At 39.9% G+C, this 24,145-nt stretch overlaps 1 protein-coding gene across 1 annotated transcript; it reads right to left on the minus strand.

The window, feature by feature from the left end:
• Positions 1–3,644: 3,644 nt before the first annotated feature.
• Cldn1 (claudin 1) lies at positions 3,645–19,159 on the minus strand. Its single transcript, XM_031363557.1, has 4 exons — positions 18,730–19,159; positions 9,966–10,130; positions 7,818–7,902; positions 3,645–6,183 (listed from the first exon to the last, which is right to left on the minus strand). Exons 1-4 carry the CDS (start codon positions 18,950–18,952, stop codon positions 6,021–6,023), a joined length of 636 nt encoding a protein of 211 aa, XP_031219417.1. The 5' UTR covers positions 18,953–19,159; the 3' UTR covers positions 3,645–6,020.
• Between the last annotated feature and the right edge of the window lie 4,986 nt (positions 19,160–24,145).

Below are 24,145 nucleotides of genomic sequence, written 5' to 3' on the forward strand. Positions count from 1 at the left end.
TGTGTGTGAAGGGGCTTCTTGTGATGAGACTAGGAGACAGAAACTATTCAGGTAGAGCAGGAATCTCAATGCAGCAGAGATGACAGAAGAAGATCCTGGTTCATGGTTCCTTCTTATCACTTCTCCTAAATAAACACCCTGGAGACTGTTCGTGAGGATGTGGTGCCCTAACTACCTCATGGGTAGTCCAACTGGAAAGACCACTTCCGTATTCCTGACTCTAGTTTCAGCCTCCAGATTACCAGCTCAACAGCATCCCATTTCCCAGGAACTGTTCCTGTACACAGGGTCTCTGCCTTTTTACCCCTTCTTAAGTTGCCACCTACGAATCCGTAATCCTTTCTGAAACTCAACCTCTATGGTCTGACAATTTAATTCTTTGGATTCAGAGACAAAAACGTTGAGCCCACAGATTCAGTGGACTTGTGTGACAGTGTGTATCTGGCACCATAATCCCTAGTTAAAGGCCATGTGAGAAGGACACCATTGAACTCAGAGACACCCCTCCTCCCTGTACTTGGAGTAATATATACTGTAAGTCAGATCATGCAAGAAATGATAGTTTTCAAACTTTAAATTTTTTACCAGTGAGAATGTGTTTTGTGTTTATGTGTGTATGTATATCTGTCTGTATGTATGTGTCTATCTGTATGTGTATGTATGAATATATATATTTGTGTGTATATATGTGTGTGTATGTGTGTTCTTTTTCTTTTTTGAGTAGGGAAGATCAAGGCAATAGTTCATAGAAATGATGAAATATGTAAATTAAAACTTTAGAAATGCTATTCACTCAAAAAAATGGAGCAAGGCTAATGTTTAAGGGCTTCCTTGAGAAAACTACATAAAATAGAATAATTCAGGCTTCATATGTACTTACACTCAAGTACACATTGTTGTTAAATAGAAAATTGATCTTCAATACAGTATTTGCTTTGTAGGAGTGATTGTGGGTATAAACTTAAATTAATGGAGACCAGCAAGGAAGGAGGCTGTGTACAAAGAAATACAGCAAATGGTTCTGTCGGCCTTTAATCCTTTAATCTCTTATATCAAACACAAGCAAAGCCCAATACCAGAAAATTAAAAGGTGACCTTAGAGAAAGAATGAAAGGTAGCAGTGCAAACTACCAAGTCCCTACATGTGTCTTTACATGGAATCCTGGACTAGACTGGACTTAAGATACTGAGCAGTCACTTGCTGTATAGCAGCTGTTACATGGGAATGCCCAGGTCAGTTCAAATAGGACTCCTTCCTGAGAACTTCTGGGCTACTGATTTGAAGAATCAAATCAGTGTTAGAAATCAGAAAGTTATGAAAGCTCTCAGGTGACTCTACATTGCTTTTATTGAGAAAAGCTAACTGTGGGAACCTGTGAAGCAGTGGGTGGGGAACTTCCACACTCACATGGCTATCAGGAGTGGGATGAGAGCTACCTGTGTAGTCCAAGTCTCACTAGCCATCTTTCATGATATTCAGGCTCAACATGATGCCTAATTTATTTAAGACATTCTTTACGCTTCCTGCATTTAATAGAACTAGCCCCATAGTAGGGACCCCGTAAGTATTAATTAATTGAATCTATACTTAGTTTCCAATTACCAATATGAGCTTTCTCGGGAAACAGTCATTGGAAGTGAGATATGCAGAGTGCCACAGTATGGAAGTTTGATCTCACCATATTATTCCCATGTAACCCAGAAATCCCAGAATGCATTCTTTCAGAGTTTCTAATCAGCTAAATTAAACATGTTTTAAATGGTCATGTGTAAATGAGGTTGAGAAGGATGGGAAAGGAGAAATCTTTTACATGCAAATAGAAACAGAGGTGAAATCCATAATGAGATCATAATAGGATACTAACACCAGGTCAAACAACATGGGAGTTTCCCGCTGGACGTGGGAGTATGTCAGAATGCTAAATTAATTAAGGGAGGAAGAGGATTAGTTGTGCAAACCAAAATGGGCTCCTGGAGGTAAGAATCTGCAGTGGTGATTTTTCCTCAAGTTCTTGGTACTTCAATACTTCAACGTTCATCAGACTGGACCTAACCATTTGGAACTTAAATTCTGTACAAGCAAGACATTGATGCTCCTGCTCAGTTTAAGGGGAATTTAAACTGATAGGCAAAGGTTTACTCCATTCTCATCATGGACCACCAGAGCATGCCTAGTAGACTGAAAAGTCTACTTACCCCCATGATCACATTTGCATAAAAATTACCCAGGGAGAGGCCATGAAGCTATTCTCATCCATAGATACTTTAATATAACAAGAGAACAATTGTATCACTTGCATTCCTAAAAGATAGCTTTCATGATATCTATCAACTTACTAACTAACTAACTTCCCAGACTATACCTTTCACTTTTCATTCATCATCGCTTGCCTTTCTATGGATGATAAGAAGTAATTAAACACAATCTCCAGGTATTTATATCAGCATCCTAGAGAGAAGCCCCATTTGGGAATGGTATATAGCTTTTCGAGTAGTGCAACACAAATGTATGAAAGGTAGATCAGGGCGAATATTGGTGAGCACAAGAGATAGAAGCAGGTCACATAGTTTAGGGCAAAGGCACTGCAAGAAGCAGTTCATTCCTTGTTCTTGCTCAGCAGATGGAAATGATCTCTATCATGTGTGGGCTGCAGGCCAGAGGTGTCAGCACATAGCTTTGGTTTCTGAGCTGTGCTCCTATTATCTCTGTTCTCTGAAATGAGCTCTTCTTCCTGGAGGCTACACGTGAGGGTGTGACTGAAACCACAGTCCAGATGCTAGTTCCTCCTGGTGAACAGCTTTGGAACTGAATTTTAACCTATTCAAAACCTAAATGCTAAATGAGTTTTGATTAGAGGAACCTATTAGTCTTAGAGGCCATTAAGGATGGGTATCATAGCTTTGCTGAGGTACATTAAGGGAAAGTTATTTCTTCCTGTTCAAAAGACCAGAATCTATTCCTGGCCCAGGGTAGAGACATAGCATTCTGATCTGCTCCAATGATTAAAACATTACATACCATTGTCTCCTCCCTTAAAAGTTAATCCAACTAGGAGTTGACAGTCATCTTGCCAAGAGACCACCCCTCAGGAAAGATGATTCACTTAAAGGCATGCAATAGAGATGGGAGGAATAATTATTCCTTCAATGAGCTCATGTACTTATCCTCAGCAACTCCTCCTCTATGTAGAAGCTTGCAGGGTCCACATTATACAACATTGGTGTGGTCTACCCACTTTTCTGACTCATTCTAGGACACTCTTGGATTTATCATTCTTTCTCTGAAGCCCCCATTCTCTTGAGCTCTGCAGCCAGTAATCTGTCATGGGACTGCTTGCTGACCTCCATCATTGACTCACCCTGTCTGCTTCCCTAAAGGATTAGGACTTCTCCTCCTCACTTTTCCTGGCAACTGTAAAGATTTGTAGCTTGTATGGCTAATTGTTTTTCTCAAAAACAAACAGACAAAATGCTCTTCCATATGTGTTTCTAGATTATTTTACTAGTGAGAGTAAGACCCCCCCAAGAGGGAACCCCAATTTCCCTGGTAACCTATTGAACAGGATTCTACCTTATATATTCCTCTCTTGCACACATTAACAGCTCTGAACTCCATGATTGAAAAACAAGCCATGAAGCTCTTCTTTTTAATTAAAAAACAATTTATTGAAAAAGAGTAGTGCTTTGTACAAATTCCCATCACAGCCCCTAAATATCAATTGATCTCTTTCCAGGTTTGGTAGTAGGATATAAAAATATCAAAACTAGGGAAGTTCTGACATAAGATTTCTGTGGGATTATTTTGGAATATATAGCTTTGTATAGTTTTGCGAGTATCATTTCTATGCATTTGCATTATATATTAAGCACAGTAACTGTAGCAAAAGATCTTTGCATGATTACTTCACACATACAAATACAGTAAAACTTACATAGTACAAATTCACATAAGACTCCATTCTTTCTATAGCTTCCTTCATGTGGTTTTACCATGAATCATAATTCTGAACCTCTCCTAGAACTTCCAGCTTCCATTTGACTTTGAAAGTATCACGTCACAAAGAGCACTTTATATGCCTTTAGAGTATACATACACTTTCGCCATTGCATTTGCTTAGCAACAGAAGTACCAGCCACTGAAACTAAGGTGTAACTGTGGGATGGAGCTCATGCCTCTCATCTTAACAATTGTGAGGCTGAGGCAGAAGGATCTTTGGGTGACACAGGAACTCTTGGCCATCTTGGACCATAGGCTGAAACGCTGACTCCCAACCAAAAGCCTTAAAGACTTAAGATCAGTTTAACACGGTAAGCTTTAGGAACTCCTCATTTGAGAGAGTTCTTAAGGAATGAAACCTATTGAACATTTTTCTATTTCCAGTTGTTTGAAAAAATAAACACAAAACCCATTAATTTATAGAGTACCATGTTTTCCAATATAAAACCATGTTTGCCTGGGTCCCCTTTTGACTCATGTGACATAGGCAGGGCAGGAATTAATGAACCCGTTGCAATACATGTAGGGCAACCAAGTGCCTTTGCCTAACCTCAGTAATTAAGTGATAGCACCAAGATGCAAATCCAAGTCGACCAACATCAGTGGCAACACCCTTTGTATTACAACATCTTGCTCTGCTGAAGGGCCCTTCCTACAGACAACAATAGTAAGAATGGTCAAAATGAAACAGCACCAACAAGAGGCCATGCACCTGGATGGGAGGAAATCAACTCATGACAAAGAGAGATATGGAACAGTGTTGAAGACATGTGTGTGGATTTTATTTGGTGACTTCAAAACTGCTAATTGAGCAAGGAAAAAAACACTACTTAGGCATATTTCATGTTCAAAGAATGAGAGTCATATCAACTAATTAATACTCGCATTACCTCTACCAGCTGCTTAGGTATAATTATCCCAATTTGACAGATGGGAAAATGAGGTATAAAGATTGTAAATTGTCCACTGCTACAGAGGGAATATTTGTCACTAGATTACCACTCTGGCAAGTCTAGCAGTTTGTGTAGATAAACAGACCACACCCATCTGAAAAGAGCTAAACCATAGGATAATTATATGTGGGGGAACTAGGTAGCTGAGGAGGGAAGAGGAGAACTGCAGTTTGCAGGATCTGGAATGGAAAATAAGTACCTAAAAATGCAGTCAATAAAACTGTTTCAACAACAGGGTTAGCAGCGCAGCCACTCAGGGAAACAAATATTTTTAAAGCAAACAAGACAGTTCCAAACCAAAGTGCAAGGACTGTGAGGAAAGGTCATTGGAAAAACATCATCTGTCTAGAACACTGGGCCCCACAGCTCAGAAACAGAAGTAATATGTGATCCTTACTGGCTTTACGTTTCAAAATGTGGGCTCAAAAATTCATTATTACATTCGGGAGTTAGAATCAAACCTCAGAAGGAAAGTCTGAAAATGCAGTTGTTAGAGTAAAAAAAAATTTAAATATTTTGATGTAAAGAAGACATATGGGGAAAAAAAAAAGAACACAGTCCGAGTTCGTTAGGAAGTCTGGTGTTATGGCAAAGATACTACATGCTGATCAAAGGGGTTATATTTGACTGATCACGTGTGTTCATAGAGAAAAGGAATAATACATCAAAAAGGCTTATTTAATCAATACAGAATTGCATATATTTTAGAGTCATTTAAAGTATGCTGGTACAGTATGAAGAGAATAAGAGATTGTTAACTGTCTATTTTTTAATAGAAAATATGTATATGTACATATGTATACACACATAAGGAGCACCCTTCTCCCCATTTGAGTGTGATTTCTCAGTGGGAAGCAGCAGTTCAAAGGCCAAGGCTTCCCTCCTGTACTCAAGAAAGATGGTAAGGCATAGCCAAGCCCAGCAGAGCCATGGGGATATATAAAAATAGGCTTCCTTTTGTTCTACCACAGTTCAGATAACCATTGTCAACAGTCTAAGGCTTTAATGTCAATCCTAGTTTCAATGTCCATTTTGTATTCACTCCAGGAGGATCTCTTCCTCTGCCTCTGTCACACATAGTCTTTCCCACTAGAAGGTGTTGGCTTGGGATAAGGCCGTGGTGTTGGGTAAGAGGTTGTTTTCCGGGGACAGGAGCAGGAAAGTAGGGCACCTCCCAGGAGGCAGAGGGAGGAAGAGGCCCAGCCAGTAAAGAGGGCCTGGCCAAACTCATACCTGAAAAAAAAAGACAGCAACAGACTGCTATGAGGACCATTGGAAAGAGAAAAAGAAATCATAGCATATGTATATTTATACATATGTACATATATATTTAAATATATATATTTAAAAATAACCCCACGATTCCTCAAAAGATACAGCTACAGTTTGTGAGCACATACATAAAATAATGTTTACATTGTAATTATCAATAATTTGTAGCAGCATATTGGCAATAGGACATGCAATATACCAGTTTAATTACACAAATGCTTCCAAAGACCTTTCCAAGCAAAGGAGGCTTGGAAAGGATATGTAGGCACTTGAGAAATGAAGACCAGGCCAGAGTCCTAGGCTGCCGCTTACAAAGTCAGCTACCCTCAAATAGTAATTATTTCTGTAACAAGAGTGGTTACCGTTCCATGAACCTAGCTAAAATAAAATATAAAATCTCTATCTTGAAAGACAGACACCTGAATATCACATAGCTGACTCCCACCTTCCTGGGATGAGGAATCTGTGGCTGACTATGGACATGAAACAGAGAAAACAGCTGGCTGTATAAGTTCCAGGGCTTGAGTCCAGACTCAAGCTCAGCTGCTGCAGTTCTGGACCGGCAGCTTTACCTCTCAGCTACAGTTTCCTCTCTTGGAAGCAGATTGTCCCACTTGCTTCCCTGGAGGGTGTTCAGGGCAATGTGCCATCCTATGATGACAAGGGCACAGAGCCTGGTAATCTATAAAATGCTTGCTCGTGCACTCCTAATAATATTACTCTGCTGCAAATGTGGCCCACTGACCTCCAGCAGTTTCTGTCTCTTCATTATACATGTCTTACAGGATGGGCGAGACTCTAGCAGCCTATGTGGGTGACTGTATAAAAAGGCACACACTTATCTCTGCAAACACTGGGATTTTTCATTCCCTCACCCTAGCACTCACAAACAGTAATTATGTCTTAACATTCTAGCTTTGAATGTAGTTATTAAGCTTAAAGATGGGAAGACAGTGGGGCAGTATGTCTTGTTGCTGATCAAGAGCATTGTTACCTGAGAGCTGAGGCTCAGGTCCTGAACTTGTAAAACTTGAACTGTTAAGAAACGTGACCTTTGTCAAGTCCCTTTTGTGGTTGTAATGGGAGACAAAATTTTAAAGTGGCATTTATATGTACTAGAAAAATACATCATGGGTTCATGTGGAAATTATGGGGAATGAAAGCATTGTTCTTTAACCACTATGGTGGTAAAAGTCTTTTGGATAAGTCATGAACCTGTATATTAGTTCTGAAAAATCACAGGTATTAGACATAGAAACATCAGGATATGGTTCAGGAAGAATATGTCCAACACATTAGCATTTTTTCATATTGGGGAAATAAATAAAAGATGTGATATATTGTTGGCTAGAATCCAGCTTAGAACATTTCTCCTTTGAAGTGCATTTTGTCATCAGTATTGGCTGTTAAAGCAATTATCCAATTCATTTTAACGTGAGTCACAGGTCATTTAAATTGTTTGCAAGTTTGACATAAATTTCCATACAATTCTTGAAAGCAAATCTGAGAACCGAAGGCCCTGGCAGGAGTCTGCCGAACACAAAAAGGGTTGTTTTTTTCAGAGAATGAATTATTTTACGGGTGACTAGAATTACCTGGCATTGACGGGGGTCATGGGGTCATAGAATTCTTGAACAATTCTGTTTCCATACCATGCTGTGGCCACTAATGTCGCCAGACCTACAGAAATTCAAAGCAAGGTCATTAATCACTATGGGACACTGAGCACAAAAAACACAGACTATTAAACCTAATTGTATTCTATAAGAATTGAATCTCATCAAGAGTGCTGACATTTTATTTTATTATTATGGAAATCAATTTGACTTAGATATGATTTATGCCAACCGTTCTGCAAGGAATTACAGAGATATTAGATTGAAGTTGGGCCTAGATTATGCTGTTTATGACATCTTATTTATTTATAGTCCAAGGCCACTGGCACAAATACTGTTACTAAGAAAGAGCCAGATAGATCCATCTTATTCAAAATCTCTGTCAATGATTTGCAGTACTGTAGTTTAGTGTATGAAACTACTTCTGAAAAAAAAAAATGTTCCTATCAGCAGAGAACTGCTTACAAAACGTAAGATAAAAATCTTCCTGCATTCTTCTTGACAAACTCAAAACCAATTTTTACTTTCTTGTCTAGCAGGAAAACCAGAGCTAGCTAACTAGCACAGGGAGGAGAACATTCAGGCCCTCCTCCCCCAGGTCTAAGGCAATCTCTAACACTGGGATCATCTGCGGAGGTGACCCTCTGCGTTGATTTATGGAATGGAACTCAATTGCTCATGGTATTTTTATATTCAGTAATGAGAGGAAATGAGTTGGCCATCATCATTCATTCAACATCTCTCTGATGGCTAAATCATAGCACTTATTTTTATCCTTAGAGATGTTTGTCAGAAACATTCAAACTTTCAAGTAGAAAGTAAGATAAGATCATGAGGTTTCTTGTACCATATAGTGACTAAAGAGTCCTTAACAATGTTAGAAAGTAGCTAGGCAATAGTGACACACAGTTTTAATCCCCGCACTTGTGAGGCAGAGACAGGCAGATCTCTGCTGGTTTGAAGCAAGCCTGAAATACAGAGGGAGTTCTAGGACATCCAGGGCTACACAGAGAAACCTTATCTTAAAACTATCCCCACTCCAAAAAAAATAATGAAAAGAAATAAAGAAAAAAAATGCTAGAGAGTGGATATAAAGTATTATTCCCAAAAAAGGAGTATCTGAGAAAAACATACATTAATCTATATATTAGATTATATTATACACTTTGAAATACCACAATTTATATAATAAACATGCAGAAAACTGTCAAATCCAAAACAAATTTAAAAGAAAATAACTTATTTTATAGTCCTTGACAGTACGTAAGATCATTCTGGTTGACCATGCAAATTAATCATGCATATGCTCTTGAACTGGTCACCCAGACTTCTGAACCCATCCCAGATTAAACTGGGATACATGTATGTGTACAGTCCTTATGGGAGTCATGGGGATGGGTGTGGTATGATCCTACCTTTGATCTTTGTAATACGTGTCTTCTCTGAAACACCTAGCCTATTCAGTCAGAAGCTTTCAAATCCTTTTCTGTACTGTTTTCTTCCCCAGCCCAGCTAACTTTACATCCTACCTTGTTAATATTCTACCTGCACCCCGACTGACTTATCTTTCCTCTGGTCCATGGGTACACAGTGTTTATTGTGAAATTAGCTCTGTCCACCTACAATCTTACCTCATTCCAGCTTTCTCTACTAGCTCTTTATCCCGTCTTTCCCAATCCAATACCATTCACATACACTGTATATTTTCTTGAGGCTGGCTTTGAATCCCACATTTCCCTGTTCTCATCTTTCTCATGCTAGGATCACAGCCATGCACCATCACAACCAAAAAGCATTTTCTGAATCACATCAAATTGGTCCAGACTCTTTTGCTAAGTATCAAAATATCTTCTGAATAGGAATAGACTGGGCCAAGAGGCTACTAGGCACCTGAGTCCTTCATGGTTGTAATAGACAGAAGTATACAGAGGTCAAATTTCCACTGGTTTATACTGAAAAGATGAACGTCAACTGACTAGAAGGTACATGTCTTCAGACGGTAGAATATTTTTTAAAATTTCAGATTCAGTGAATAGAATATAAACCAAAGAAACTAAAAATTAGAAAACTAGATTTCAAACCACACTTCAGAAAAGTAGATAATGGAGAAGGAGGAGCCTCTCTTACCTGAAATTAAAAATATTATGCCCCCAATGACAGCCATCCACATCTTTTGCACCTCATCATCTTCCAAGCACTTCATGCACTTCATGCCAATGGTGGACACGAAGATTGCGATCAGCCCCAGCAGGATGCCAATTACCATCAAGGCTCGGGTTGCCTGCAAAGTACCTGGTGGGAAATATTTAGGACATGTAAAAACCATGCCTAGATCAGTCAGAGGAGACTGGTTGGAGATGAAATATCTTTTAGTATTTTAGGGAGAGGGATAAAGGAAACAAGGCATTCAAAGGAGAATGAACTCTAGGGACATCTTTGCTGTAGCTACTGGGACAGTTGCTAGGAGGACACAAACCGAGAGTCAAGGATGGCTGGTAATTCAGTTATGAAGTCCAAAATCAACTGGAAAGTTATTAATGAATCAGTTGAATAGGTCTGAATTGAATATATAATCATTACCATTGGGTATTTAGAGTCTGAACTAACAGTCACACATATTATCCTTAATGTTCATCATTTATAACTCAATGGCTTAAAATACATATTTAGTACTAGTCACTAGTTTTAGACAACAGTCTCTAGGCTTCACAAGTGACTATGGGCAAGAACATGAGTTTTTCAGAGGTGATCATGTGTAGATAAGTGGTGTTGTATCCCTAGTTACAAGAGGCTGAGTAGGGGAAGGTGCAACCTTCTAGATTTTGATGTTAAGGGAAAATTTAAGAAGATAGCTTGGAACACAGCAGTAGATTCATAGGAGATGATACTACCACTTTTTAAAACCACAAAAGGATCATGCTATATAATGTTGGGGATAGCACTAACTCAAATTTCACAGGTTTCTGCAAATTTTCTAAAGGCCTCTTTCTTAACTTTGTTGTGTTAAATTATCAGCAGAGACAGAATCATATTTCAGAGACTATGCCAGTGTGTTTCCTAAAGAATAAAAGCTGAAAGCTAACATTTTATATATATATATATATGTATGTATGTGTTATATATTAATATATAATATATAACTTATATATATGTATTATATATTTATATATTATATATATTAATATATATAATATATTATGTATATATATTACATATATATTAATATATGATATATTATGTATATATGTTATATATAATATAAAATATAAATATATAATACATATATGTATAATATATGTATATATAATACTTACATATATACATGTATACATACACATATACATATACATGTTTATATAATATATATACATATATGTATATGTATATATATATATATATATATATATATAGTGTGTGTGTGTGTGTGTGTGTGTGTGTGTGTGTGTGTGGTGGGACCCTGCGTAGAAGATGTTTAAATTACAAATTAATTTCCTCTTTCAACTGAAGATGACTATCTTACAACCTTAATAAGTGAAGTGGAAGTTGTTATATGGAGACATGTACACTAAAAGCTATTAGGATCTTGAGGAAAATTACCTGCTATTCTTTTGGACCATGTTTTCATTTTGTAAAATATAAGGGACAACATCTCTATCCAGGGAGTTAGAACAGTTTGCTCCTTTCTGGTCTTCAGGAGTGACAAGATGATGATCTCCCCAGTATTTAGTGAGTACACAGGGTTAGTCTCACATGTTCAAGATTGAGGAGTTACACTATCAACCTTAATTCAAAACAAACATCTCTGGAATGCCACTACAATTTAACTTAACCATTTCTACCCTTGTTATTACAATCCATGACAGAATCACACTATGTTTCTCTAAGTAGTATCAAGTGTATTTTCACAGCGTTTAATGATACTTGGAATCAATTTTTACTCTTTCATCAAGAGACTAAACTGTACACTCTCTTTCTCTTCTGCCATATTCTGTTGCTTATAAGTGTGCCACTATCACATGCATACCTCTCTTGTATACTAATCACAGGGTTCCAGGGGAAGGAAGGAACTACTGGATCAAAGTCATGTTCCATGGCCCATGGCTTTACTAGGAATAGAAGCTGCTCACATGACCATTAGAAAACTTTCCTTGGAGTCACAAACCATGCTGTGGTTCAAAGAGGAAAGTCCCTAGGACTCCCAGTTAAGGTGTATACTTCCTTCTGAGTTATCAGCAGTATTTTGAAGGGCAGCGGTTAATTCTTAGGAAAATAAACAACTAAATAATTATGTTCTTACAAAACAGATTTGATGTTTTGCTTAGATAGAAAGCATTTTGGGAAGATGCTGCAGGCAATGATGGGATCTATGTGACTGCAGGAGAGGGTGACCCTTCCTGCCAATTTGCCATATTTTAAGTGAAAAGTCTATCATCCTAAGAAAGTCCTGGATCCTGAGTAAAGTGGGCCAACTGGCTATCTAATAGATAAATGACAAAGGTAGGAAGTGAAATAAAGTTAAGGTTGGCAGAAGGCATATATACATATGTATATATTACATATATATATGTATATGTATATATTTGTATGTGTACACACGTACCCATACTAATTCACATATACATATATACATAAATACACATATACACATTACAATACATATATACACTACACACACACATACATACATACATTAAAGCTTTGTAGGCAGGGTCAGGAGTTCAGAGTCTATCCCAAATGTAATGAGAAGTCATTGGAGGATTCTAAGGCAGAGTGACCTGAGTTTACTCTTAGTGAAGACAACAATATAATTAGAACACATTAATGATATGGTAGCCCTTAACAAACATATATAGCCTCTTCTGTCTTAGACACCTTCTCTTTATTTTATTACAATTCACTCATCAGCTCTCTATGAATGACTGCTATTGGTGTCTTTGATCTCTCTGGATGTTGTGCTTGTTATGTAGCTTCCATTAGACTTGGTTTATATAATTCCATTCCACTCATGAAGTCAAACCATAGGGTACTAGCGCCACAAGTCTGAACATGGTACAAAGGGCATTCTTCAGGAGTCTTCTGAACACCACACTCATAAAGCAGGTTTAAAAAGGAGCACCCAGGTATAGCCTATGGATGTGCCGTATCTTACCCACTGACAGTCATCAGATATTCACAAAAGTTTCATCTTTAAATTATGAAGAAATCATCTGTGCTTCATATCTTTCCTTTCTTAGTTATTACTTTTTCAAAGTTAAGGAGATATGACAGATATTCTGTCACATGCTTGCTAACAGTCCCACAAATTCTTCATTTCCTTATAGAACAGTGTCATTTGTCTAACACACAAACCTGGAATCACTGGACAATATACTTTGTAACCACAAAATCATAGAAACTAGGAGCCTTATTTCCATTTAAAAACATGGTAAAGCAGTACAGAATAAGAATGCTGTTTTGACAAGCAACATTTTTCATTTACAACTGGAAGCCACTGAGTTATGAATTATCTGCTGCTCTGTATTAGACTGGCATCAAATGGAGACATTGGATAATGCCTAACAATAATGACATGTGCATGGAGTATAGAAAATAATGGAAGCTTTCCTGCACATCATAGATAATGGAAGATTGAAACAGCAAGAAAACTTACTAGCTGGGCACATGAAATGATGGATTACAAGTCAGACTAAGAAACTACTTTTCGTGATGGTTTTTATGTAAAGATTCATTCTAAACCAGAGCTTTCATCTGGACTAGCTTAAGTTTTTCCAGTAAAGGTCTTGTGGAAGCCATTCCAGTCAGAGCCATGGACTGTCTACTTCTGAGGTGCTAGATGGCTGCCCTGGAGTGGTATCAGTCTGAAGCACTGTTCACACTTCCTGACTATGCTTCTGTGTCATCCAGTGTGTTCTCAGTGAGCTCGGACAAGAGGGATGCCTTGCTCCTCAAAACTAGCAATAATGTGACAGAAAAAGCACATCCTTGTGTTTGCCTACATCTTCTTTTAGTTATTGTTTTAGCTACATCTGAAATGATACTTATCAGATAAACATCTGCTTTGAGCAGCCTGAGATGCTAAAGCTTTACTACATAAACCTGGGCTTAAATGTGTTACAAAATGCTAGAAATGTTGGCAGAGGGGGGAAACTGCACTTTTGCTTTAACCTGATAGAGGTTTTAAAAGTTGTGTAGTCAGTGAACTCTTGTGATGGGGTTTCTCCTCCTTTCTCTCTCAGCAGAATGAGGACGGCAGAGCACAGAATTTGATAGTGAAGCATGAATGCTACAAAATAATATTTGGAGCAGAGATACATCCATTTACTCTTGCACAACCCCTAGGAGCACTTACATTTCTTTCTTACTTCCTTGAATTTGTAGTTAGTTTTATAACATTATAACTAAAGCTGTGTGTGAAGAAAGGAGTTAGCAAAGACTGCAAAAGTTACATTGTTGTTTCTGAAAGTTATCCAGCAGTAAACAGGAAGGCAGCCTTTTAATAAAGCTCAACTAGATTGAAAATCTGCAGCTTAAAGACCCCCTAAGGAGTCCTCATCATTCTCAACCTGAAAGTATAATTAAAAAAATACTTACAAAGATCTCTACTTATAAGACAAGAAATGAGTTAGACAGTATCCTTCTACTACAGTTATTTTAATCAAAGTTCGCAAAGGCAAGCATAGACAGGCAGGGACGATTTTTTCTCTTTCTCCAAACTTCTCCAAGCAGGAGAATCCCTATAAATTCCTGGCACTGAGCATGCCCCATCCTATAGGCCATTGCCACTCCTACCCTATGTTCTATATACCATGAGCAAGCCAGATTTTAATGCTATTTTTGCCCTGGCACAGTCTGTCTTTATTATAGTATGTGCTAATAAGTCTTGGGGGATAAAATAACTGCCCGCTGTGTGACCACAGCAGAAATGCCCTTTCTCCTTCACAGCTAGATGAGCTTATTCAGACTATTAGAGAGCACTGCTGTGCTGTTTTCAATAATCAAGGCGTTCTCTTTAGCCGCTGTGCAAAGTTTCACAGGTGCCTTCTTGTTGCATTTCTCTTTTACAGGTGCTGGAGCTGGTGGGCTAGGTGTGACTTAGTGCCTAAGAGTCAATCAGCAGTCCATGATGTCTTGGAGGATGAGGGATCACCACCACTCAGGGTATCCTGAGAAGTTTTGCTATCTCCTTTTACAAGCCTACTATTCATTTTTACGTTTCCTCATTATTAAATGTTTGTTGTATATTACCATTTCTGTGGCACTATTTTTTTATTAAAATATAACTACATCATTTCTCCACGTCCCTTTCCTCCCCCTCAACATCTCCAACTCATTCTCTACTTCAAATAACCTTTTCTGTGACAATCATCACTGCAGTCTAGAAAGCCTGTGCTATGCCACTTGCCTTCTCTCCTTTAGTCACCAAAGTTGGCAACCACCAAAGTGGTCACAAGCTAGAGCCTTACCGATGACCTTTGCTGCATTCTAACAAGTGAGAATAGGGCCAAGCTCAGGTTGGCTAACTGGGCCAGTGGATCTTTGATTCATCCCTCTACTCCTCCTACTCTGCCCTATGTTACAAATTGTGAATCCAAGAGCAAGTAGCTCTCCCTGGACAGAACAAACTAGGGCAAGAACACCACACGTTTTCATTTCAGACTTTGGCTCTTGCTCAACTTTTGTTCCTCTCTGCACACCCATGGCGTTTCTGGATATTCTCTGTTAGCAGAAGAAAGGGGTCTGGAGAAGCCTGAGTGGTTACCCTCCTCTCTGCTTATGCTGCACAGATATCCCAGTCAGGGGTTTTGCTCCCCCACTGAGCTTGACATCATGGCAAGAGTGCTGGGAAACCTCACAACAACCACTACTCATTAAGCACACCTACACACATGTGGATTCATGCAGAGCAAGTTCAACAGGCTGGGGTAGCTTATAAACAAATTACAGCAGTTCAGGACTAGATGAGACTTAAAAAGAGTCTAGCATAACCTCCCATTTGTCTGGTGCTTGAATCTTCACAACTGCATTCCACGAAAATGCTTACTTCTCTGCCTTCACACCTCCCAACACGCAGCCTCCTAGGAAAGCCCTGTCTTTGGACAGTGCTGGCTATTAAAGTGAAGCAAGAAGAAGCAATTAGCTAAGTACATGGAACAGGCAACTGGCTTTCCACAGTGTTGGGAATTAAATCAAAACCAAGAGAGATGTGTAAATTAGACAAAGAAATGTCTACCACAACTGTACTTAGCCCTCTACTTTGTATGTCCAAATTTCAGCTACAAGGATCATCACTCTAAATCATCACAAACAGGGACTCAGCAATGATCTGGGCTGTTGTGGGGTATAATTCACAGTGTAGCTATTGTTTCTCCAGGAAATTATTCAGTTACATTTTCATAAACTCTTCGGCAAAACTCTGTACAACGTGGCCTCTTTATGCTATGTACGGTGGTTCTATATGGGACGTGATAATACTGCACTCACTGTACATATTGTGTAAAGGTCATGTGTCTTTCACAACTGATACCAGATATGACAGACATAGCCTTTAAGGTCTGGTTACAAAACATGGACACATTATTTTATCTTCTACTTTGGTGAAGTGGGCTCTGCTGGCAAAGCAAAGTACAATATTAGGAAACCCACAGCTGTGCTTTTCATGTCAAAGCATCTCATGAGACATACACTTCATGAGATATACACACAAACACACACACACACACACACAGAGAGAGAGAGAGAGAGAGAGAGAGAGAGAGAGAGAGAGAGAGAGAGAGAGAGAAACCTCTTCATCTCTAGGCGTCATGGAACTACACCAAAACCAGCCAGTGAATCACCAACCAGATCTCTACATCTGGTAGGCGTGAACACCACAGCTCAGATGGAGAAACAGAGACAAGATTTCTGGGCCTGGTCCAAAGGCACCTACTGAATCACTGCTCAGCTGGGAGAGAAGTGTGAGTCAAGGCTCATGCTTCTGGGAAGTGGTTTGTGGAGAGAGGCTACTGGGCTCCATCTTGAATAAACTATAGCTTTAACCAGAACAGAAGATGGAAGGAAGCTGATCTCCATTAAAACAAATCAATGAACAAGCCATTTCTAAAAACTCCTTTCAGTGGAAGGATAGTCAATGCATTTATCATAGTTTTAGGAAATATAATAACTATATTTAAAAGGAATAAATTACAATCAACCATTTAATCCATTATTCTGAGTAGGAGTGATCTGAATATTTGCTGCATGGACCATTATTCTATCCAGCCATTTGGGAAAGTTAAACCTGATGAAATAAAGAATTTGTATTAGAGCAATAAAATTGATAGGGAAGCCCTCCCTAGACTTGCAATAGCACATCTCACATGCCAGGTCCACAATATGGTTTTGAAAGTGCCTGGCCCCATTTTCTTAAATGCATTTCTCTTTCCACTGGACAGGTTCATCATTTCCCAATTGTCAACAGCCTAAGTGTATCCCAGGAGGGTAATACATAGAACATACTTTCCAAATGTATAGATTACTTTTAGTAGAGGAGTTCAGATGTGGAGACAAAACCATGGCAGCTGCCTCTATTCAACAGGTGCTCAATGTGTCACGATGATTTGTGGCAGGTCCCATAACTGTAAAGTGAAGTGCTTTTGTGGGGACAGACGAAGAGCTTCCCTCTCATAGGACAGGGACAATGCCAGCACTGTTCACACCAGCATTCCCAGAGGACTGTGGGATAGCTTTGTTTAGGCAAAGGCTAAAGGAACTCTTCCTCCTGTGAGATAAAGAGCAGGACAGACCTACAGAACACAGCCAATGTGATTTCTCCAGGAAGAGAAAGTGTCTGTAGGAATTTAATGGCTTTCTGACAAAGCACCGAAAAATTTTCTAGTTAAAAGTGAAGGCAGTCGATCACATCTCATCACCTGTCTCCCCAGAATCGGTAGAAATATTCCTGGCTATACATGTCTTTCTCACTTTACATATGAGGAGCAGCTCATCAATACACAGACATCCCTTCCTTTGGGGAAGGGCAAACATGGTAAGAGCCTTTCTTTTTCCTCACAGCCTTCTTCCCAGCTGGTGACTTCAACCAGGCTGTCTCCTCCCGCACATTCCGCCCTTGCTGCTATGCTGCCCAAGCTAGTCAGAAGCATTCTCTTCAGTGACCCACTACACAGGTACCACCAACCCTTCTTATCCTAAACTTGTACCGCACAAGTTAGCTCTCCTACAGATTCGAGGCTGGAAAGCCGACGTTTGGAGGGGAATCTCAAGAGGTTCTTCAAGGAAGAAAAACCAAAAGGCCCAAAGAGTAAACCTTAGCTGTGTGTTGGAAACGCCATGAGATAAGCCAGAAAGTTTCTTATTTGATATTTCAGAATCATCTACTTAAGGCTTGAAAGCATACCCAAAGTGTGCCATTTTCTTGTCCAAACCCTATTAGAAAGAATGTGCAGAAGAGGCCCAAGAATCTAAGTTCCGCGGTGGTGGTCTTCATTCTCCCAATCTCCACCTACCTTGATTGGAATTTGAGGCAAAAACATAAAAATAAAATAATAAAAAATAAAATAAAATAAAAATAAAAAAATAAAAATAAAATTAAAAAACAAACAAACAAACAAAACAAAACAACCCAAACTCACAACTAAAAGGGCAGAAGGTGCCAAGCAGAGACTTAGAGGCAAATCTAGGGCTTTGAGATGAGGCTCCAGTTCTGCTTTCTCATGACAGAACACATGCTGAGAAGCCTTGGCCAACTTCATGGTTAACCTCCTATAATCCCAGGACAGCTTCGGGCTGAATGAAGCTACTACAGTGGGCAGGGGCTCTGAAGGCTGGGGAGTTGGGGTAGAGAGGGGAGGAGAGTCGGGATTGAGGGGATGTTGGAGGATGAGGGTGCACTCACTGTTTAGATTCAGCAAGGAGTCAAAGACTTTGCACTGTATCTGCCCGGTGCTTTGCGAAACGCAGGACATCCACAGTCCCTCGTAGATGGCCTGGGCAGTCACGATGTTGTCCCCAGCATAGGAGTAAATCTTCCACTGGGGCAGGGCAGTGCTGACGATGGAGCCGATCCATCCTAGGGAAGCCAGGATGAAACCCAGCAGCTGCAGCCCAGCGTTGGCCATGGCTCTTTCAGAGGCTCCCGCGGGTTCAGTGGCAGGTTCAGAGAGTGGAGTTTGCAAGGTGCGCACCTGAGCTCCCCGAAGGTAATGGGGTCTCCGCAAACAAGTTAGTGTTCCCTGTGCGGCTGTGGGCGAGGCTCCTGGCTTCTGGTCCCGGTCAGCGGTGGAGTCTGAAAGTGAGAAGTGGCGGAGTTCTCTGAGACTCTGAACCGCCCGGCGCTGTGATTTAAAGCAGCTCCGCCCCTCCCGGCATGCAGCGCCCCCTGGTGGTTTCGTGGCCGAATCCCCACAAGGGTCTTCGCAGGCCAGCTCCGTGGTGGGGGTTCGACCACCTGAAGAGAATCAGGCATCCCTACCCTCTCCCCTTTATTCCTCTCCTAGCACTTGATAGGCATTTTCTTTATTTCACTTCGTAGTTAATACAAAAATGACCGCATCTGTGTAAATAAAAAAAAAAAAAAAACTGCATAAAGATGAAAAAAACCGGAGGGAGCTAGAAACTTATTTTCATTTTTAATATATCCCCAGTATTTTATTCAGGAATGTGTCTAATTCAATACTTCCGTATTCCCTTCCCCCTCAGGCACCTCTTGTTTGATTAGCATTCCTTCTTTTGAAAGTCCTCTGTTCTCTTCTGTTCCTCAAAATCATTCCATTAGATTTCTCCCATTTCTCCCATGGGTCTCAGAGATGTTGAAACTTTATAGGTTAGGGAAGAGCTAACTGGAGAGTTCCACAGGGACTCTAGTATACCCAGTATACTATATTCTAGTCTACTCAGTACTTAGTTTTCAGATCTGTGTGTTTTCCACCGCATTTTTTGTTGAAGGGAATATATATATATATATATATATATATATATATATACACATATGTATACATATATATACATACATATATATATATATATATATATATCTCCTTTGAGTTTTTATTTTCCTTTTGAAAATGAAGCCCACTATCTGATACACCCAATACATGCGTGTACACACACACACACACACACACACCTACCTTTATCTTAAAGCAACTTGCTTAGCATAGTAACTCCTTATCTGAGAAGCCCAGCCAGTGAAGCCTTATCAGATGGAATTCATCAAGTTCCCTTTCCCACAGTCTCTCTCAGGTGAATGAGAGACACTTGGATGTATACTAGCAGAGCTTTGGCTTTGGACCTGGCAGTAATGGTTAAGCCTTCTCCCGGGCTTTGATCTAGGCAGCCCTTCCTGGGACTGCACAGCTTTGGACCTGGCCATAGTGGTTAAGCCATCTCGTCTCCCCGGGCTTTGATCTAGGCAGCCTCTAGCTGCCCTTCCTGGGCCTGTACAGCTTCCTTGTTTGCTGTTACTTGGAAGCCCACGTTGCGGTTGAGAATAATTAAAATGTTTTCTCAGCTGTTATTTTTGTCTGTGGTGTGAGTATGGTGGAAAGAGAAGCTTCTATGGATTAAGTAAAAACAGGAGAATTGAAGACAGGAATAAACATACGAATGAGAACAAGGGGTGCTTACATGCATGCTAAGGGAAGTAAGTACAAGCTTGCCACGAAACGACAAACAAACAAACAAGCATACAAACAAAGCCTTACCACCCTCGCTCCCAGGCTGGCTGTCCTTTTCAGGACAGCTTTGTCAACGCTTAGGGATAAAGACCCAGATCTGGTGTAGTCAGGGACTTAGGGCCTTGTGATGACAACAGAACTCAGATGTGAGATAGCAAGATTTGAACAACTGCTCATTGTCTCTCTTCTGTTCCCAGCTTTTTCCAAACACAAAGGATCTCTAAATAAGATCTGTAGGTAGGCAAGGCCCTGGCTGATTCGTGCCCTCCGGCCCTCAACCTGCAGGCAGCTCTACAGAGTGAGTTCAGAGGAATATTCCCCTGCTATCTAATGTCCGGGCAGATGAAATGTCAGTCATGCTTGGAACACAGAATTCCCTGAAGACCTGCACTGTGTGAGATCATATGATTGTATCCATTTCTCCTGCAGTTTTTCAGAGCCCCTTTCAAAAAATAAGATTTGAATTCATCTATGTAGTTGTTGTGCCTTAGGACCCATTCTATCAAGCTGCAGTTGGCAGGGGATTAGAGGCATGGCTTCTGTTTCGTTTTGTTTTGTTTTGTTTTTAATACAGGTCTGTGCAAGGCTGACTATTTCGCTGCCCACAACTGTGTTTGGGAGGCTGCGGTGAGCTTCCCCCTCTGCTGCTCTGTGCTCACCTCGACAGCCTAATCCTGTCTAGTTTTCTGTCCCTAGCCTCAGAGGAGCAACACATGAGATAATAGCTCAGCCTACATCCATTAATTTGAGGAGAAAAACAACCCACAAGCACCAGTTTTTTATATATATAAAGCATAAATAATAAAGGCAATAACATGATCCAGAAGATTCTAGAAAGGCTGCCAGTAGTGTGGTCAAAATCCTAGTGCAGTGTAAGGAAATAAATCTTCCATGTGGCTGCATGTAAATTCTTCCTGCTTTCTGCCTCAGTTTTGCAATCAATAGGGATTGACTTCTCAGTCGTCACCTGCCTCAGAGTACACTTGTGGGCAGTACAACCTTGTCAAGGGCTGAGCTCTGTCCCTTCAGCGCTGCCCAGACTCTTCAGTGCTGCCTTATCTCTGTGTGATGGGAACAAAGTAAGAGGTCACATTGCTTACCTAAGGATAACATTTGCTAACATACAGTGTTGACACCCCACATGGTAACTCTGCTCCAGACTCCAGGTCTTGAGCCTGGGCTCTATAATAGTTCTCCAGAAGTTACCAAGCACTCTGAGCACAAGTAGATTTTTCTACCTCGTATTTTGTGCGTTTTGGTCCAGGCATTGAGAGATATACTGCTTCATGAGAGACCCTTCCTAGTCTCTGTTGCTCCCCAATGGAGGCTATTTCTGGAATGTTATCAGTGTCATCAGAGAGTTGTTGGTGCTGCTGAGGGAGGTATATAAGCTAACATCAGAGTCCTCTGCCTAGTACACATACTTACATGATTGATGCTTGGGCTTAGTGACCCTGAGGACCAGCAGAAGACACACATACAGACAAACACACAGATACATAAACACAGAGACATAACACATACAGACACACACTCAGAGACACATACACACATAGACACACACAGTCACATAGACACACACAGACACACATACCACATCCACACAGACACACACACACAGACAGACACACACCACACACAAACACACATCACACACACACATACATACAGATACAGTCAGATACACATACTACATACACACAGACACACACAGACTGACACATACATACACATAGACATACACACACATAGACACACAAAGACAGACACACACACAGACACACAGAAGCAAGAGACCAATTATGCAGAAGAGAATGTTGACAAGGTAAGACAGTCCCAGACATACGCAGAAACAGAATGACACAGACTTAGACCTAGACACACACACACACACACACACACACACACACACAGACAGACAGACACCCACACACAGAACCAAGAGGCCAATGATGCAGAAGAGAATGTTGGACAGTATGACAAAGTAAGGCAAGGGGCACTGTGATGTTCTTAGGTTGCTGAAAGGACAAAAGCATTGGGATGCAAACCATCGACTTAGGGATGGATCATGTTCAGGATTACTGATCACTTTAGAATGGTTCAGGAAAGAAATACAGAATTGATAGACACATCCCTGAACAATCTGCTGTATCAGGGAGGATTATATTTAAATGTGAAAATATAGCGTGCGTTCTAGTGCTAGGATATGAAGGTTCCTAATACTACAAACCATTGTTCCCTGTCTAAAAATATCCTAAAACAGCCTTTGAAACTGCTCATAGCTTTTGAGATGGTAGTGAAAGGTTGTAGTTAAAAATCATCAGCTGTTTGGGATATGTAGTTACTTGTATGTATATAATTATAAGGTTGATCATATGGTATTGAATAACCAATTGAAGCATTCCTGGCAATTCTATAAAATGTAATCTCACACTAGACACCCCAATCCTCTGGCTCTTACAATCTTACATCTTTTGTGATGTTCTCTGAGCCTTAGATTCATAAGTTATTTTGTAGATGGAACAGTGGGGGCTGGCCACCACACATTCAGTTATTCTCTGCCTTTGGATCAGTTGTAGTTTTCAGTAATTGTTATCTTTATATATTAAGGACTTAAATTGTATGTGTGTGTATGTGTGCTTAACAACAGTAAAAAAGAGGCCAGAAGTTATGAATTTGAGAGAAAACACAAAGAAGTAGTACATGCAAGGGGGCTGGAGGATAAAGGAAAAGTGAGGTAATTATATCTTAATATCTCAAAAATATTTTTAAAGCACCAACTTTGTGAACCCTGATACACTTACTAGTAGAGGAACTTGAGAAATTCACACAACATCCTTGTCCTCTTTTAAATGAACCAAAGTCTAGGGTTAAAGTGGGCATTGAAAAGGATAATCCATGAGAATTGCCTAGTGTAGAATAAACAAATGAAAACTGGCAGTTCTTATTACTTACAAAGATCAGATTCACTACACTGCCTCACCCTGTCATTTGAAAATGATCCTCATGATTGTTCAGAAAAACCCCACCCTGCCTTGAGTCTATTAAAGTCCCACTTAATGACACAGTCTTTTTGATGGCAAAGTATGCAGGTCTAAGGCCTGTGGGATGGCTCAGCATAAACGTGTTTGTTGTCAAGTCTAATGACCTGGGCTGAATTCCCGAGACCCGCAGGGTGGAAGAAGAAAACTGATTCAGCCCATTTTCCTCTGATCTCCACATGCTGGCCATAGTACAAATGCACCTACACAAATATACATGTTACACGATAGATAGGTGTGAGATTGATAGATATGAAGATAGGTAGATGATAGATAGATGATAGGTAGACAGATAGATAGATAGATAGATAGATAGATAGACAGACAGGTAGATGATAGAAACATAGGGTTTTGTGGTTCTCAGATGCATCTACACAAATTCATATATATTACACATAAATAGATGGTATATAGATAATGGTAGAAAATAGATGAAAGAAACCATTTGGTTTGGTGGTTTTCAGATACATCTATGTGAATTCACATACATCACGTAGATAGACAGATTGATGATAGATAGGTAGATAGACATGATAGATAGGTGATAGACAGGCAGACAGATGGAGGGAGGGAGGGAGAGAGAGAGAGAGAGAGA

This window comes from Mastomys coucha, unplaced genomic scaffold (genome assembly GCF_008632895.1).
Source record: "Mastomys coucha isolate ucsf_1 unplaced genomic scaffold, UCSF_Mcou_1 pScaffold12, whole genome shotgun sequence".
Lineage (NCBI taxonomy): Eukaryota > Metazoa > Chordata > Mammalia > Rodentia > Muridae > Mastomys > Mastomys coucha.

What these genes read in the sequence shown, in the direction of transcription:
- Cldn1 (XM_031363557.1), bottom strand. Translation starts at nt 18,952, where the DNA reads ATGGCCAACGCTGGGCTGCAGCTGCTGGGTTTCATCCTGGCTTCCCTA. An exon ending in CTCCTTGCTGAATCTAAACA is followed by an intron (nt 10,131 to 18,729) that starts GTGAGTGCACCC and finishes ATTTCCCACCAG; the next exon opens with GTACTTTGCAGGCAACCCGA. An exon ending in CATAATATTTTTAATTTCAG is followed by an intron (nt 7,903 to 9,965) that starts GTAAGAGAGGCT and finishes GAATTTCTGTAG; the next exon opens with GTCTGGCGACATTAGTGGCC.